This window comes from Anolis carolinensis, chromosome 1, assembly GCF_035594765.1.
Source record: "Anolis carolinensis isolate JA03-04 chromosome 1, rAnoCar3.1.pri, whole genome shotgun sequence".
Classification (NCBI taxonomy): domain Eukaryota; kingdom Metazoa; phylum Chordata; class Lepidosauria; order Squamata; family Dactyloidae; genus Anolis; species Anolis carolinensis.
In genome coordinates, this window is record NC_085841.1 from 188,433,915 (window position 1) to 188,452,305 (window position 18,391).

The following is an 18,391-nucleotide window of genomic DNA, read 5'->3' on the forward strand; positions in this document are numbered from 1 at the left end:
GGGCCCTAGTGGACTTTGCATGAGTGTTAAAAATGAATATTGTTTAGAGGCAGTCCTTTAATATTCAAGGTCTCAATTTATTCCTTACTCTCTCTGATAACAATTAAATATATTATCTTTTCTTTCAGTTTAAACACACAGGGACCAGAGCCAGCTCGGTCTGGGTTACCAGTTATGCAGAACAGGCAAGGCTATTGCAATTGCTGCCATGTACACTACAGTAACCTTGAACAGGTATGGAAGCAAGAAATCAATTCCAAGTCTCCATTAAAGGAATCCTAATTTTCCATTATGTGTTAAGGATTTGGGGCAAGTCTGGGCATTTGAAAGTTTAAAAAATTGGAAGGTTTGCTTAGTTTATGCAATGTCTCTTTCATTTCCAGCTTGAAAGAGTTTTGTACTAAAAATTGTTTGGGTTGATACATTTGTAGCAAAGTTGGCCAAACTGTGACTTGCTGTCAAACATGGTCAAGCATGTTTGATTAAACATTCTTAGCCTCTTCATATTTATCTCTTGTTACAAGTATCACAATTTCGAATATGTGCTTAAGCTGTTCAGAGAAACTCCATGTGCTTGTAACATAGGCCACCCTGTCTCCTGCCTGTTATGACTGTTGGAAAAGAATTAATGTTTAGCTCATAACATCTCTGAGTGAGAACACTGAGCTGTTGGTGAAGGTATAGCAAATGGCAGTGAGAACTGAGAGCATTACATGCTTTTTTCATCTGTTTCTGGGAACCAATTGGACAGAGGTCAAAACATTTGAGGTGTGGGAAATGTTCCTTGGCCTCAGGAAAAAGAATTCCAATGACCAAAGGGACAGAGATGCACAACTTCCTATGGCTTGTCACTACATTCCTTTGTATGTATAGATTTTCATTATGCTGTTTATGTGTTTATGTTCTGTATCCTACTACTATTCCAAAACTATTGTTTCTCCACACTTTCTACAGTAATAATACTTTTCGTTTCTGATCTTAACCCCCATTCTGATTATCCCAATATAGCTATTTCTTCCTACAGTCTTCTTTTGTTCTAGTGTAGGGGTGGGTACCGCATGAGGTCTCTGAAATTCAGTTTTTGATGTTTCCCGCTCCATTTCCACCAAATTAATTTATGCCTCCCTCACAAGGCACATTCTCAAAATCATGTCCCCTGCAGCAAGTGGCACAGCCTTCCCTTCTACCTTCTGTGAGTCACTGAATTGTGAAGAAGGATGCTCTGTCAGTTGAAATGGCAGTTTGATGTAACTTTGAAGGCGAGACAGTGGTGAAGCTTCTGAAGTGTTGTGAAATTTGTCTGCCCTTTCCTCCCAGCTGAAGAAGCTGCCCATTGATATGCTAGTGCTTGGTAAAGAGGAAGAAGAATATCATTAACACATATACATTCTGGTGCCATCTTTTTAAAGTCTTCAGTCTTAGGTATGGCTACCATGCTTAAAATTAGTTGACAATATCACTCTTCTCTTTGTTATAGAGCAGTGGTTCTCAACTTGTGGGTCCCCAGATAGTTTGGCCTTCAACCTCTAGAAATCCTAACTGCTGGTAAACTGGCTGGGATTTCTCCACAGGTTGAGAACCACTGGTATAGAGGATATATGGATTTTTAAAGTAATGTGTGCAAGTGTAATAGAGTTCTCCTGTCCCCTCAATCCTTCCCATCTCCTCTGCGACATATTAGATATTTGTAAAGATTTAATTTACTAGCAATAACTGCACTATCCCCATCCTCCCTTTTTTCCTTTTTACCCAACTTTTCCATCTTCCCTTTTTGTGTGTGTGTGGAAAAAATGGAAATGTTTAACGTGTGTGTGTGTGCGTGTGTGTGTGTAAAGTCTTCAGTCTTCATAACAGACTGTATCAGCAATTTTCCCTAGAGCATGTATAATCTTTCTAATGAAAAAATTGATTAAGTTTGGATAATTAGGTAATATAAAACATATCTTCCTCCTCTGTTCAGCATATCTCCAGTTCCCAGCACAGACATTTTGCCACTTACTGTAGGAATCGTATGGGTACAACTAGCTTGATGGAGCGTTTCCTGCAAGATGTTTTACAGCATCATCCCTACAGTTATGATGACAACAGGTAGGGAATTCTGTTTGTTGGCTTATCTGACAGTTTTGTAATAATGTTGTGTTACTGTGCAATAGATGTGGTGTTGCATAGCACTGTGTTGACATATAGAATATATGGCATTTTTGGCATTCCTGAAAGGTAATATTAGACGCTTTTGAGAGAAAGTGTTTTTTTAAAAAAAACCTATTTCTGGCATGTCAATATGTTGTTGAACTCTGTAGAGTTGATATAATAGGACTAACAAGCTTATTTGATGTGCAGTTATGTGTGCATTTATATGTGCCTTCATGTCACCTGTTGACTTGTGATCAACCCATGAATTTCACAGGCTTTTCTTGGACAAGAAAAATTCAAAACTGCTTTTGCCAGTTCCTTCCTTTGAAATATTGCCTACAGGTGTTATAGGCTGTATTTTAGATAAAGAAACTGGCAAAACCATTTCAGAAGTTTTCTTTCATAAGAAAATCCTATGAAATACTTGGGACTATAAATATGTGGATGTGAATGTTATGGTTTGCTAAAGCTGCTGACATCATGGCTATTATCTTATGCAATGTGATATCATCTTCAAACTGCAAATGTACTATAAGAACCGTGGCAGACATTATGCATACTGTAGGTGCAGGGTAGATATACTGCTGGAGTTAGAGGGAGACATATTTAACAATATAATGAATCTATATGTTTTGTTTTCTGCAACAGTTGCATATTTCAGTTACAAGTTGGTTCCATTTTGTTTCTGCATCAATATGCAAATCTCTCTTAAATCCTGCATAGAATTTGGTATGCCTTCTTGTTATTTATGATGTATGGCTACCCTAAGGTGAATCTATACAGGGATTTCTTTGTGGAATTTATTTAGAAGGGATTTGCCCTTACTTTCATGTGAGATTGTGACTGTGTGACATGCTAAAGAACCACAGAGTGGTTTCCAGAACCAAACAAGGATTTGAATCCAGATCTTTCGGAAAATGTTGACACACCATATTTCCTCGTTATATAGTTCATAGTCATGATCTTTTTGTATATTGATTTGAGAAGTGGCAATTCAATTGATGGCATAAAACCTCTAAAGCCACCAGATCCTGTCTGATTTTGGAAGCTAAACAGGGTCTGCCTCGTTAGAACTTGGCTGGAAGACTGCCAATTGACTATCTGATGAGGTATGCTATATTTTGAAGTAAGGAACTGACATATGCATCTCTGAGTATTCCTTGTGACATTCACAAGGTCACTATAAATTGACAGGCGACTTGAAGGTACATTAAAATGTGAACTGAACAGATTTTGCTCTTATTTCTACTTGAGTAGTGAGAATCTCTTTGGGGATCCGCACTGTAATTGCAAAGTTGATTTACATGAATCAGTCATTAAGTTAATGGATAAATGGTAAGGTTCTGATTTTGTGTGCATCTGGAGTAATAGATGTGAAGAGGTCCTTAGAAGGAGTTAGGAAGGAACTTTGGCCTGCTATTTATGTAGAGTTGGATCCAGATATGCCCTTCTGGTTGGGATAGGGAATGCAGTTCAGCTGATTCTCCTGCCAAAGAAAAGGGTAATTTCAGCTAGTTTCCTATATAGGCTTCCATACTTTTTTCAGAAAGACTAGGGTTTAGAAAACTTATTTTGTATCTAGATGGTGATAAAATGAGCCACACATACTTGTCTTATACTTGTTTTTTTTTCCAAATGTTAATGTGCTAGTAAGTTCGGTTAAATTTATCATCTGTTGGATAGTAAATCATGTCAATCGTTGAAGAGAAAATCAAATCGGTCTTGATTTTTTCTTCTTTCTTTTTAAAGTAATTTGGTATTGAAACTATATTCTTGTTGAAAAAGATGTAAATGAGTAAATGAATTACAGAATTAGAAGCATAACGACTTGAAATAACTTTTCAAGATCTCATTGAAGTATTAGTTTCCATAGTCTCCTTTGTTTATGCCTTCCCCAGCACTTTAATGGGATAATGGTTTTGTATCATCCTCTCCCCGACTGTATCTGATACTACTAGCACTTTTATGGCCCAGTTCTTTTTAGGAGCCAACCCAGGATTTTATCAAGCATGTTTGTTTTATATGATCTTATTTGTTTTATGACTTGCTTTATAGTTGATTGATTTGTTTTATTGTTGTGTTTTATATTGTCTGTTTTGCCTGGGCTTGGCCCCATGTAAGCTGCCCCGAGTCCCCTTGGGGAGATGGGGCGAGGTATAAATAATAATAATAATAATAATAATAATAATAATAATAATAATAATAATAATTAGTTGTTTTGTCAGTCTGTTTGCAACATTTTCAAAGTTGTAACTTTCAGCAGCATGCTGCAGTTCAGACAGTAAAGTATGCATAACAGCAGAAGCGTTCAGTCATCCAGAATGCCAAATTCTAAATTTTAGCAAATGCTAAAATGACATTATAGAAAATATTTCTAAAATATCATGCACTTTTGACCTGACCACCCCATTTTATTCATTGATGGTGATGTTTGTTTTATTACCTTCCCTATTTGTTTGTATGATTGTTTGCTACTCATGTTTTTAATTTGTTTATTGCATCTGAATGTTTTGTTATACTGTTTATCCCTTTTTACATTGGTTTTAATTGTTGTACTTGTTTTATTCTGGGCTTGGCCCCACGTTACCCGCCCCGAGTCCCTTCGGGGAGATGGTGGTGGGATAGAAAAATAAATTATTATTATTATTATTATTATTATTATTATTATTATTATTATTATTATTAATGTCACTTTTTCATAATAAATTTACAATTCAGATTTCACTGACATTGTTGAATTCTTATGGTAGAACAAATATTATTTAAAGGTTGCTTGATAGAGATTATGAAGGGAAACCTAAGACTATTAAAGAAGCTAGAGTTTTCTAACTTTCAGAAACAAAATATAACGAGAAATTTCCTACACAACAGAATATTAAAATGTTGTACAATGCCATACTTAGTGAATTGACATTTTTACTGATCAAGTTTGTTGCACAGTTTAAGAAATCTATGAAGAATATCCAGTGTAAAACCTGATATAGTTAATGAGTTAAATTCATATTGTATTGGTAATTTCATGTACTCTGAATCAGTGATTCAAATGCCCTTGATTGAAATCAGTGCACTCGAAGATTTTGTTTTCCTTTGTCTGCATATTATGGTATGCTGTTTTAAGTCTGACAATTCTGCTGAAGGCATTTGAACCCATCATTTGCCATGTGATGTGACTGATTGCAACGTTGCATTCTTTGTGACTGTCTTAATAAGAAATAGACCTTATTCTTAGATATCTTGGCTTTCTCAGGCTGACAGTGGCAATCATTTTGCAGTTTACTTGATATGTAAAAGAAAGTGTAAAAGGGACTGGGAATTCATATTTGGAAATGATACGGCATTTATTTGATGCCTTATAATAGCTGAATTTAGTATGTGCATATATGTTTCATTCTAGAAAAAAAATCAAATTATATTGTTTGCATTGCAGTGTTGTCTAGACAAGATAAGAACCATGCAGCCCTACAAATGATATTGGACTGTCCTTTCTATCAGTCCAAGCCAGCATACCCAACAGGGAAGAAATGTTTAGAGCTGTGCTTCAGCAATATCTGGAGGTCCTCATGATTCTCACCTCTGGTTTCAAACAAGCCTACAGATCACCTGATTCACCCAGTCAAATCAACCATCAAGTAATTACAAGTTTCTACCAGGGACTCAGTATTTTTCCCTTTTTACTGCCTAGTTCAGATGTGAAAAAACAAACAAAAATGGATCCTGTGTAGAAGGGCCAGGGAGATTGTCCCAGAGCCAGGGTGAAAAGATGAAAACCTTGTCGCAGGAGATGATTGTCATGAAGGGCAAAGAAGTGTTAGAAGACAGGTTTCAGAACTGGGTACAGGGAGTGCTCTCTCAGGGCCCTTCCAGACAGGCTCTATATTGCAGGATCTGATCCCAGGTTTCTACTTTAAACTCAGTTATGAGTCCACACTGCCAGATAATCTGGGATAAACAGAAAACCTGGGATCAGATCCTGGGATATATGGCCTGTCTGGAAGTGCCCTCACAATTTTGCTGAGTGCCTGGCAGCTACAGAGATGGTGCTATTATACTCTCTTTCTTCTCTCTGAAGTCTGAGTGAGGCTCCTGGGACAAAAATCCCACATTGTCTGCTGTGTCTAGTCATAGATCTCCCAAAGTTATCATTGCACAAAATCTAGGTCATAGATTATATTCACCATGGTAGGATATATGTGCAAATGTGGTCTAGAGACTTAAACTTTTCCGATCAGGAGCCCTTTCTGCCCAGTAATGTTTTATGTGATCCCAGGTATATAGGTATATAAAATAGGAATAATCAAACATTTACTAATAAATCGGCATTTGCAAGACTTACTAGACAGGCGGGTTTCCCTTTTGTGAAGTACAACTGTCCATTGTAAACACTATACATTGTCCCTAACAGATTGTTGTAAATGGGTGGCATTCAGAAACGTTTTACTGTTGCCAAATTTTTGGGACCCCAACATTGAGATAAGGGGGCCCAGTTTGGGGTTCGAACCCACAGTTTAAGAAGCCCTGGTTTAGAGACTAACCTAGTATTGAACTCAAGCAAAGCAATCCCCCCCCCCCACCCCAGTTGCCTCTTTTTCTTATTTAGACTTTCAAAGTCTATCAGGAACAAAATACCATCTGGACATTAGCTGTGAAGTCACCATTGGTCTTTCAAATAATCAACTCCTGGAGTGAAATGAACACCTGACTATTCTGGCTTAGCTATAATCACATCACTCACATGCAGCAGCCATGAGCTGCGGAGTAGGTCATTCTAATGATTGCAGACTAAAATAGTATTTTGCTCTAGTACCTGATGTATTATTTATCAAAGCGGGTGTAGAGGGTTTTATGTTATGTGCTATACTGATGGTAGGGAGAGTGTTTCTGAAGGCTGCTGTTTCATGCTGCTTTGGTTTTTTATGAAAAGACAGTGCATCAATTTTAGATTTCAGGATGCTAGCAAAGCACATGTAACATTCTGCAGAGCCTTCTTTAAAAGCTGACATTCCATTCAACAATATGGCTTATCAAGGGCTTGAATCTGAAAGATAGAATGTCAAGGATCTCAGAAGCTTAATTTTATAATGTAAGGGCACATGAAGCATGCTTTATTTCTCCTGAGCGTGCTCTTGACAATCACAATTAGCTATTTTATTACATGAAGCTTTCCTGCAGCAGCACTGGCTGCTGTAACTATGGCAGTAAGAGTGAAAGCTTGTGTTCTTTTATTTGTGCTGTCACCAAAGATCCTTCCCTGGTGTTCGAGGAGTTCAGAACAGTGTTAATCATTATGGTGGAGGCTCTTGGCATGGAGCATAGTTCTGGGAATAGCGCTGCAGTCTTTCCTATGCAGCAGAATTTCAAAGCTTCCTCCTTTCTGCCACCCTTCTACAGTTACCTTCATGAAGTTTAAACAAAATGGAATTCACAGTTTGTGCATAGAATCTCTGCAATACTTTGTGAGAGAGTATTTTTGTTAATAGTTCACTTTGGCTTTAGTGCTGTTTGTACAGCTATAGGTCTTTTCTATTTTATTAACTCTTTTAGTTCTTAATCTTTAAACTGCAATCCCAATTTAGTACTAAGTGCATTTAAAATATTTATATGCCTTCCTTCCCCTTTCCTCCCTCCCCTTCTTAGACCGACTTATGATGACATGCCATTCACCAGCTCCCAACCTCCTGAAGACGAACCTCTTCTTTCATTGGATGTGAAAAAAGAGAGAACCGCAAGTAGGGGGGAAGAGCCAAGCATCGACAGTGCAGTCACTGCTGAATCAGGCCTCCTTATTTCCCAGAGATCACAAGAGGAACTGAAGAAGACTTCTACAGTAGTTGCACCTCTCCATAAGCTAGAAGGAGGACAGGAACACAGTCCACAAAAAACTTTAGCAATCATTTGTAATAAAAAGGACACTGTTCCAGTGGAAGATGATCTGTCTGAAAGTAATAATCCTAAAGCCTCATGTACAGCTGTGAACCTCTTACCTGATCCAGTACCCATTAGCCAATCTCCATCTGCTCCACAGAGACTTCCAAAAAATACTCAAGATCCAGTAGTCCCAGAATCCGTTTCCAGTAGAAGGTGTGAGCAAAGTAAACATGAAATATGCAGTGAAGATGGAGTGTTACATCCGAGTCTGAGTGCTGTTTTACCATCAACACAGTCAAAAACTGTTCCACTTTCACAAGAGAGTCCCGTCTGTAATCAAGGCAACTCTTTAATCTCAGGTCAACATTTTTTAAAACAAGATCACTTACAACCTCAGGATAAAACTCAGATTTCAGACTTCAGTCTCAGGAACACCAGCAACCCTTTGGGTACCAGCAGTTCCCAGGCTTTTCAAGTAGATTCCCAAGTGTCAGGAAAAAATGAAATTAAGTTGGGTGGAAGTGCTGAAACTGTAGTTAAAACAACTGAAGAAGCCCTTCTGAAATGTGATAAAACTTCCCCCAATGAGTTGCTTTCCAGAGATGAAGATACTAATTCCTGTGTAAATATTCTGTCACTTCTTGATCACAATAGTGCACATGACTCAGACATAAGTTTTGATTGTGATGCAGCTGTCCAGTCAGGACCAGTCCTGCCCAAAGCAACTGTTAAAAGTTTAGAACTTCTCAAAGAGGTCCAAGTAAACCTCCAAGATGAGAACTATGGCACTCAGCTCAGTACCATCTTAAAGAGTGGCTCAGTCCAACAGGAAGTAGAGTCAGGCAATGATGTGCCGATTCAGAACAATGAGCCTGTTCTTCTTGATCACAATAGTGCACATGACTCAGACATAAGTTTTGATTGCAATGCAGCTGTCCAGTCAGGACCAGTCCTGCCCAAAGCAACTGTTAAAAGTTTAGAACTTCTCAAAGATGTCCAAGTAAACCTCCAAGATGAGAACTATGGCACTCAGCTCAGTACCATCTTAAAGAGTGGCTCAGTGCAACAGGAAGTAGAGTCAGGCAATGATGTGCCAATTCAGAACAATGAGCCTGTTCTTCCCGCTCTGCCCCACGTGCCTCCTTCCTTTGTAGGAAAGACGTGGTCCCAGATCATGTATGAAGACGATATGAAAATTGAAGCCCTTGTGCGGGATTTCAGGGAAGGTCGCTTCCGCTGTCACTTCGATACCGAGTCCTTGGCTAAACATGCAAGGAGGAGGGCAAGAAAGAAAAAGCAGGAGGAAGAAGGAGGGATCATTGCAAATACAGCTAACAAAATAGAGGCTGTGCCAGTGAAAGAACTTCCAGAATTTACTGATGCGTTAAGTGTTGCCTCTGACTTCAGCAACTCATTTGTAATCTCAGAAACACAGCCTGTTCCAGAAACATCAAAGAGACCTAAAAAAAGGACTTGGCGTCTTGCCTCAAGATGCCAAGTAGTCAAGGTTAGCCATGGCACACAAACCAGCTTACATCACTATCCAGTAGTAAAACAAAAAATAATTAGAAAGGACTGTGACCCACCAGATCAGAAAGAGAGCCCATTATGGTCAGAGAATGAGAAAACACCTACCATGAAAACAAGGCTCTGTGCCTTCAAGCTACCTGAATCGTATACCAAAATTATGACTCCTATACAACCCCAGACAGTGGTTTATGTACTTTCTTGTCCAGAGATTAAACAGTGTAGAAGCAAAACTGAAGACATTCCCAAAATGAGAAGAAACCAGCACTCCACAGATAGTAAGGACTCTGTAAGGTACAAATACAAACAAGGTTCTCTCAGATATTATGATCCATTGACCAATCGAGTCTTAAAAACCCCTCCCCAAAGCCTGTCTGGGGAAAAGTCAAGGAACCCGCCACACATTCGGCAACTCTTTAGGAGTCTCAACGTTGACGCAAACCAGAAGAAACAAGCTGATTCAGAGTGTGATGGCATAATGCCAAAGGCCTTCAGTTCAACAGATTTCCACGGTTCTTCAGCATCTTTCCTGCTACACCCAGTTAAAGAGAATGATGTGAATTCAAGTCATAAGACAGATGGATCTTCGATTTCCACAGAGAGTTCTGAATGTCTGGTATGTAATAATTCAGAGAAATCCTATAAAAATTTAGTCCTCTCACCGTTGAACTCTCACCAGTCGCAGTGCGAAGGTGACTTTCGATTAACTCGTTTGAAGTCACATGTGGCTGACTGTTTGGAAAGGGATAATCCAAAGACAAAGAGGCGGAGGAAAAAAGGCAATCGAGAGTCAGGGGGTTCCAAAAAAGCTTCAGGGCTAGCCTTTGCCAAGCATAGTCTTGTTAGGAGAGGCAATAGGAAACAGTCACCCAAGACTCCAGCTCAGCAAAAGAGGGCGAGGATCAGAAAGATTTCTTCTTGTACCCCAAAATCCTCTGCCTCATCCACTCTCAGGCATCAAACAAAGAAAAGTAGTATAGGAAAGCACCTTCAGAAAGAGAAATTGGATACTAAAAAACTTAAGGTGACAAGGAAGTCCAAGAGGACATTTTTGAATCCTGAAAAAAAGCAAAGAGCCACTGCAAGGCCTTCTTCCAAAGTAAAGAAAGGGAAGGGGAGAGTTTCCTTTGCACTGTGAAATGAGGGTTTTCCACACTACATGAACTTGGATTCTGACGTGCTCTACTAAGAGTAGTCAGTGTGGCATGGGTATGATGAGTTCAGTTTTTATGCCTTAGAACTAGAAATACAGGGTGTTTCAGAAAGATGGATTCAATTTCAGAGCAATATAATTCATGATGGCAATATGTTACAATTGCACAAAAAGTTACAAACAATTTAATGAGTTGCCAAGCTTTCCTAACCATTTTGAACCAGAAACTAATTGAAAAAATTACTCTGCAAATGGAGAATATCGCATTACACCTTATGATGCAGGGTCACCATTTTGCGAATGATTGTGTGCTATGAGAGGCATATAGTGGTAATTCTTTGAAACTTTATGCCCCATCCTTTCAAGTGATAAGAGATTCATGGGCGGTTTGTGGTTACAGAGATAAAGCCATTTCAAATTGGGTCCATCTTTTTTAAACAGCCTATAGAATAAATCCATGGTTCAACAATAAGCTGAAAAACCTAAGGTTCCTGTTCATGTGTATGCACTGTTCTGTTACCACATATAAGTTACAAAACACATATGTGTTCATCAAAAGCAATAAGAGCCATGTTTAATAAGGTTCCAGGCATCCTTGTCATGGTAGGTAGGTATATATATATATATAAATGGATTAAAATTTTCATTATTGTTCTGGTAAATATAGTGCACTACATTGCAAAGATGGATATGTCTGTCTTGTTGATAGGATTCACTTTTCTTATCCAGCTGTCAAAGAACTCATCCAACAGTGACTTGGATCCAGACATCCTGGTGTATGAGCAGAAGTCAATGCTGCTCACATGTGAGGATCAGCACTTTCTCACCGTCAGCAGTCCTCCACACACACCTAGCTGCTCTGGAGAATCCCTGATCATCTGAAGCCAGTTTCAAAGGGACAGCAGATTGGGAAATGGGAGCACCCTCGCTGCATTAGCAAACATGCCTTTGGATCATGCAGTGGGATCTTTGGATCCTAGTAATTCATTCCATCTCCATTGTCATGTGAAAGGGGATATGTATTTAAAGTAACTTGCAAGGTGTAACTATCAAATATAGTATGATACACTGAAAACCAACAAGATTTTAGTCCATAGTCCTGTACACACTTTTGGGGGGAGTAAATCCCACTGAACAAAGCTGAACTAACTTCTTACTGAATTTGTGTAAATTTGCACTTACATTCTAGATGGAAGTACAAACTTGCAAAATCAATCCTCCATTCTGTATTTCACCTGTTATCTCTGCTATTATAGATAAAAAATTATCAGAGATCATTGTTCTGGAAAGAGGCCAGTGCTGAAAAGAGAGATGTCCTTTTTTGTAATCATTCATCCTCTTTTTCCTCTCCTGGAAGAAGGCTGATCTACTGTTTCTTATGCCTGTTAACCAAGAATGCTGCATGTAAGCAATCTTTCTCACCTTAGTCTGTCATTGAAATTAAACACAGAATGAACTTTTTGAAGGGAAAGCACTGATTATTTCCCAAGGCTATTCAGTGCTAATCAAGGTGGCCAACTGAAACATTCACGCTTACCTCCAATAGACGAGTTCTTTCTCCCACCCTGGACCTTCCACAGATATATAAACCCCACTTGCCTAGTTTCCAGCAGACCTCACAACCTCTAAGGATATCTGCCATAGATGTGGGAGAAATGTCAGGAGAAAATGCTTCTGGAACATGGCCATACAGCCTGGAGAACTCACAGCAACTCTTATTAATTTCCCTGTTTCCCTTAAAATATTAGATAGACTTCCTACTAAACAAACTAAAACTAGGCAAGACAAAACATCTGAAATATGATACTTTAGGTAAAAATAGATTTCCAAATCTTGATTGAAGAAATAATATCCTTTAGGTTTACATAAATGAATCACTAATGTTTATTTTTATGTTCATTGATTTATTTAAAATAAATGGATTTATTTAAATGGTTATAACTGTACGTCCCAGGTGATTAGTTACAATGTATATATCTAAATAAGATATAGTTTCCATCACCATCTACATGAGATCCATTTGGATTGTTAAGACTGGAAAATGTCTTTCAATCAGGCATTTACAAGACTGAATGTTTATACTGCTTTCTGCACCACTGACTATCCGGACATTGTTTTTGGGTGAACTGTAGTAGCCGGTTAATTATTAGTGCCTGTCATTTGATATTCTGCCTAATGCAAAATGATTTTTAAAACAAATGTTCTTAAACTGATGGGTTTTATAGCAAAGTTACTTTATTTATGAAGGCTTTAATGCAAAGGTTTCTTTTTCAGAAACAATGTTATGTTTGAAATGATGGCTTATCACTGATAAAATTCAAGGTAGCCTATTTTTATGGGGAAGAGTGTCCTTTCTACCTAATGTGCCAATTCATTTTTTTAAAATGGTATATAAACGCAGGTATACATAGTTGTGTCTATTCATAACATCTTATGAACGTCTTTGTTTTGAGTAGATTGGTATGTTTAGGCAGTTACTGAATAGTTCTGCATCTTCATGTGTTGTTCCATTCTGTGACACTTCCATCTTTCTTTATAACCTCTAGGGCACAAACTGTCTACCTTTGAAAACTCTTTTGGATATTTGAATGAGTCCTGGGATGTTTTTTGTAAATAGTGTAGAGAACCAGAGTGATTTTTTTTTAAAAAAATAAAGAAAATAATTATATTTAAGAGAAATTTTCAGTAGCTATATTTTTTTTTCTTTAAAACCAGAGCGAAGACTAACGGGTTATTTTTTGAAAAGTAAAGAGTTTAAGTCTGGGAGAAGTTGTTCAATATGTAAACAGGTCTGCAGTTCTTACTTGTATATATGCCTCCCCAGTGACTTTCAAAAGTTCTCCTTTGTATATGCTCGATAAACGTCAATGTTGGGGCGATTACAGTATTTTGAGTTATAAAAATATTTTTATGCATCAAGTGTTTCTTTGTGTATATTTTAAAATTATTGTATCAACCAGTCTTGACGCATGGGATAGTGCATATTCACAACTGAAAGAAATGCATCCGAATCCAAATTATACTACAGATGCCCAAACATTTTCATGTGTCATTAGTGTCAAACCACAGTTAGTAGTATACGTATAGTTTGATTTACAGAGTGCGGAAGATTGTTTGCCCTTATCCTGTTAAGGATGTAACAGCCCTTTCTTACTCTGTGTGTCCCTGAACTCAAGTCTTGACAAAAGAAAAACACTTGAGTCAGCTGTGCTTGAAAGTAGTTCATTCATTTTGTATAACAAAAATATACAACACAGTTCATAGCAGTTATCCTCACCACATTGAAAAGCAAACAAAGACTCTCTCATTGAGAAGTCTTCTTGATAACATGAGGGAAGGAAAATATAAACAGTTTAACTTTTTCCTTACGAAGTGATCTACAATGCCCTTGACTGGTGTGGTGAGACAAACATTCACTTCTGGCTTTTCAGTAGCTTTCTTCAGCTTCCAGCTCCAATAGTATGCAGCAGCAGCAGCAACTTGTAGCTAACAGCCAACACCAGTGGCTAACAGTCAATACCACCAGCTACTTACACCAGCAGTGAGCAGCTAACCCAGAGTTTGTTTTATCCACTAGGCTTGGTAACACACCCATCTAATTCATTGCAACTACTCCACTATAGTTACAAAGGTTCTGATCCTTATTATCACTTAGGAAAAGTTTGTAGTAACTTGAGTATCAACAATTAGGTTGTCCTTATTTGTTATTCGCATTTAAAATAAAGTTGACCATCCATTATAGTCCTGATTAGGTTTGCCAGGTTTCTGATTTTGAGAGTTTTAGCCTCTTACACTCATTGTTTCACTAGTAAATATTTATTAGCATACCAGGGTTTCCTTCTCTTGTGGATCTCTGTCATGCCTCAAACTCATTGTTGCTCTCCCCAGCCCTCAAGATGCACTTCTTGGAGTATGTGGGTAAGTGCAGAGGATTGTTCCCTTCCCAGTTCTGCTGGCAGAAGCAAGTGCCAAACAGTAAACCGTGGCTACTATTCATGGATTATCAGGAAAAGAGTACAATTTTGGATTGTGTGTTCAGAATCATAGGCCAGCCATTTACTTCTTGGCTTGAAAAATTTGCAAGTGACCCTACAGATGTCCCCCAGTCTCTTTTTCCTGACTTGCTAAGTGCTATCCTCTGTCATCGGCAGGTATCTCCCTCCAGGTCCCAGGTCCAACCACCTGAGCCTCAGAAGATCTGGTGACCTAAGGTTAGACTGCAGCTTCTCATGCTCTGCCAGAGACACTTCTGGAGGATCTTCTTACTGAATGGAGGAATTTGCAGGAGGCAAGGGGTAGTCATGAATAAAAGAAGGAGCTCGAGAATGTTGCTGTACATAGTGAATCTGTCCTTCATATCCTGGCTGTAACCTTTTCATGAATACTTTTCTTAAAAGGAGTTGTACAGCTGCCAAAGAAATAGGTACAGTAGAGTCTCACTTATCCAACATTCGCTTATCCAACATTCTGGATTATCCAACGCATTTTTGTAGTCAATGTTTTCAATACATTGTGATATTTTGGTGCTGAATTAGTAAATACAGTAATTGCTACATAGCATTACTGCGTATTGAACTACTTTTTCTGTCAAATTTGTTGTATAACATGTTTTGGTGCTTAATTTGTACAATCGGAACCTAATTTGATGTTTAATAGGCTTCTGCTTAACCTCTCCTTATTATCCAACATATTCACTTATCCAACATTCTGCCGGCCTGTTTATGTTGGATAAGGGAGACTCTACTGTATATAATAAAACTTTTATCAAAGCGAATTGTGTGTTAAACCTTAGGACTTAGGTTCTAAAAGGAATCCTTGAGGTGCTCATATAAGGACCCTTCCACACTGCTCTTATCTCTTAGGATCTGATTCCAGATTATCTGCTTTAAACTGGAATATGCGAGTTCCCACTACCAGAAAAAAAGGAGCCCCCAGATGGTGTAGTGGACTAAGTGACTTGAAGGTTGGGTTGATGACCTGAAAGCTGCCAGGTTCGAATCCCACCTGGGGAGAGTGTGGATGAGCTCCCTCTATCAGCTCCAGCTCCATGCGGGGACATGAGAGAAGCCTCCCACAAGGATGTCAAAAACATTGGGGTGTCCCCTGGGCAACGTCCTTGCAGACGACCAATTCTCTCACTCCAGAAGCAACTCAAGTTGCTCCTGACACGAAAAAAAAAATAACTACCAGAAATCCTGGGATAAGCAGATAATCTGGGATCAGATTCTGGGATATAGGGGCAGTGTGGAAGGAGCCTTAGTCTTTGAAAAACCTGTCACCTGAAACCATTGCCATTGGTTTCAAGGTTGACCTTCACTGAAATAGCTTCCCAGATGATGCAGTCTTGACTGTTAAAGCTCTAGGCTATATGTAGCTTAATATGAAACAATTAAATGACAGCAGATTTTTATCAAGTGACATAACTGTAGTAGGCTTTTAAGTTTATGTTTGCCTACCGTATCAAGGGGTGTGCAAATAAAATAAAACTACAGAAATCGTGGAATTTTGTTGTATGCCTTCGAGTTGCTTCCAGCTTATGATGACCCTAAGGGAAACCTCCCACAAAGTTTTCTTGGCAGGATTTGTTCAGAGACTTTGAGAATGAAGATGTGACTTGCACAAAATCACACAGGTTTCCATGGTCGAATAGGGCTCCAAACCCTGGTCTCCTGAGTTGCAATTCAAAGCTCAAACCATTACACTAGACTGGCTTTTTGAAATGTAATAGAATTACATTTCTAAGGTAAATAATAAATTGTAGAACTGAGGGTGAACTTCTGACCTTGTTTTGGTAATTCTTCGTAATTGTTAGCAGTCAGGTTATGAAGAAAGTGAACTCAAGATTTTTTTTTCTTTAATAGGATGTGTATGCCTATTATGAGCACCAACCCCCAGAGTCAGACATGACTGGACTTAATGTCAGGGGAAAACCTTTACCTACCTTATGCCTAAATCCAGTTACCAATTTCAACCAGAGTAAAAGTTCTCAAACAAATTAAATTTGGTGAGTCTAAACATACTTTTCCTGAAAAACTAATTTTTACTTCAACTTTAGCAATAAATACCATATTTACTTGTATCTAATGCTCTTTTTTTTTACTACCTTCACAAAATTAGGGCGTGCATTAGATTTGTGTAATACGCTACGCGAATTGGTGCTGAGCCAAAGCCAAAGGGAAAGCTACTTCAGGAGGGATGGCATCTCTAATTTGCCGTGTCTCGATGATATGCAATCGTGAGATTTGTAGTTTGGTGAGACATCAGCATTCTTCGGCAACCACTGTGATCCCACACTACAGTCCCCATGACCCCATAGCATTGAATAAAGGCAGTTAAAGTGGATTCATTCTCTAGCATAGATCCACACCAAGGTTTTCTTTTCCATTGCTGAAATCTTTGGTATTCTACACTTTTGTTTTTAAAGAAGGAATTATAAGCATGCAGGCACTGTAATGCACACTTTTTTGCCAAGTAATAAGTGCACTTTTTGGCACAGCGCATTACATTAGCTGGCAAATAATTTTTGGGTTTCTGGGTTTTGAAAATTGAGGTGCGCTTTAGATTCGATGGTGCATTAGACTTGATTAAATATGGGTAGATTAAGTGCAGTTATGAAAAAAAAGCTGGTGATATAGCAGGTTAAACTGCCGAGCTGCTGAACTTGCTGACTGAAAAGCTGGCAGTTCGAATCCGGGGAGCGGGCTGTTAGCCCCAGCCTCTGCCAACCTAGCAGTTTGAAAACATGCAAATGTGAGTAGATCAATAGGTACCGCTTCTGCGGGAAGGTAACGATACTCCATGCAGTCATGCCAGCCACATGACCTACGCCGGCGCTATGGCTTAGAAATAGAGATGAGCACCAACCCTCAGAGTCGGACACAACTAGAGTGAATGAAACCTGAAGTCTCCTTAGAAGCCAAGTTGAGAAAACATGGCGTCCTGTTTTGTCTTTCATGAACAGCCTTAAAACACTGTGGTAAGTAAATGAAAACTGCTTTACTTTAGCAAAACATAAAGTACAGCACACTCAGTGAAATGCCATTTCTAGATGTTCTGGTCATCCGCAAACCCAATCAACAATTGGGCCACACAATTTACAGAAAACCTACACACACAGATAGTTACCTTCATAAAAGCTCCAACCATCACCCAAGTCAAAAAAGAATCACAATAAAAGCCCTGACAGACCATGCACAAAGAATCTGCGAAACTCACCTCCTCCAGGCTGAACTAAAGCACCTAAACTGGGCTCTACAGGCCAATGGATACTCCACCACAGATGTCAGAAGAGCTGCAAGGCCAAGAACAAGCCATGAGAATCAAGACAAAGATCCACCCAGAGGAAAGGTGTTCTTACCATACATCAAGGGAAGCACTGACCGCATAGGCAAACTGATGAAGAAGCACAACCTACAAACTATCTACAGACCCACAAAGAAAATCCAACAAATGCTACGGTCAGCGAAAGACAAGAGGGATCCTCTCTCTTCTGCAGGAGTCTACCGGATACCATGCAGCTGTGGATAAGTCTACATAGGGACCACCAAACGCAGCGCCCAAAAAAGAGTCAAAGAACATGAAAGGCACTGCAGACTAATTCAACCAGAGAAATCAGCCATAGCAGAGCACTTGATGAACCAGCCTGGACACAGTATATTATTTGGGAACACAGAAATGCTGGACCACTCCAACAACTATCATGTCAGACTACAC

General features: G+C 38.9%; 1 protein-coding gene across 6 annotated transcripts in view; it reads left to right on the forward strand.

Moving 5' to 3' along the window:
* The window catches only part of zdbf2 (zinc finger DBF-type containing 2), a 28,981-nt gene extending 12,800 nt beyond the window's left edge, over positions 1-16,181 (forward strand). For 2 of the 6 annotated variants that reach the window (XM_008114934.3, XM_016995147.2), the window contains exons 5-7: positions 129-234; positions 1,961-2,088; positions 7,768-11,530. In XM_008114934.3, coding sequence (XP_008113141.1) covers positions 129-234; positions 1,961-2,088; positions 7,768-10,663 — 3,130 coding nt within the window. In that variant the 3' untranslated portion in view covers positions 10,664-11,530. Of the gene's footprint in view, positions 1-128; positions 235-1,960; positions 2,089-5,560; positions 5,763-7,767; positions 13,594-14,829 lie in introns of those variants that run through there. The other 4 variants (XM_003223550.4, XM_008114936.3, XM_008114937.3 and 1 more) reach the window with 4 other exon arrangements.
* The last annotated feature ends 2,210 nt before the right edge of the window (positions 16,182-18,391 follow it).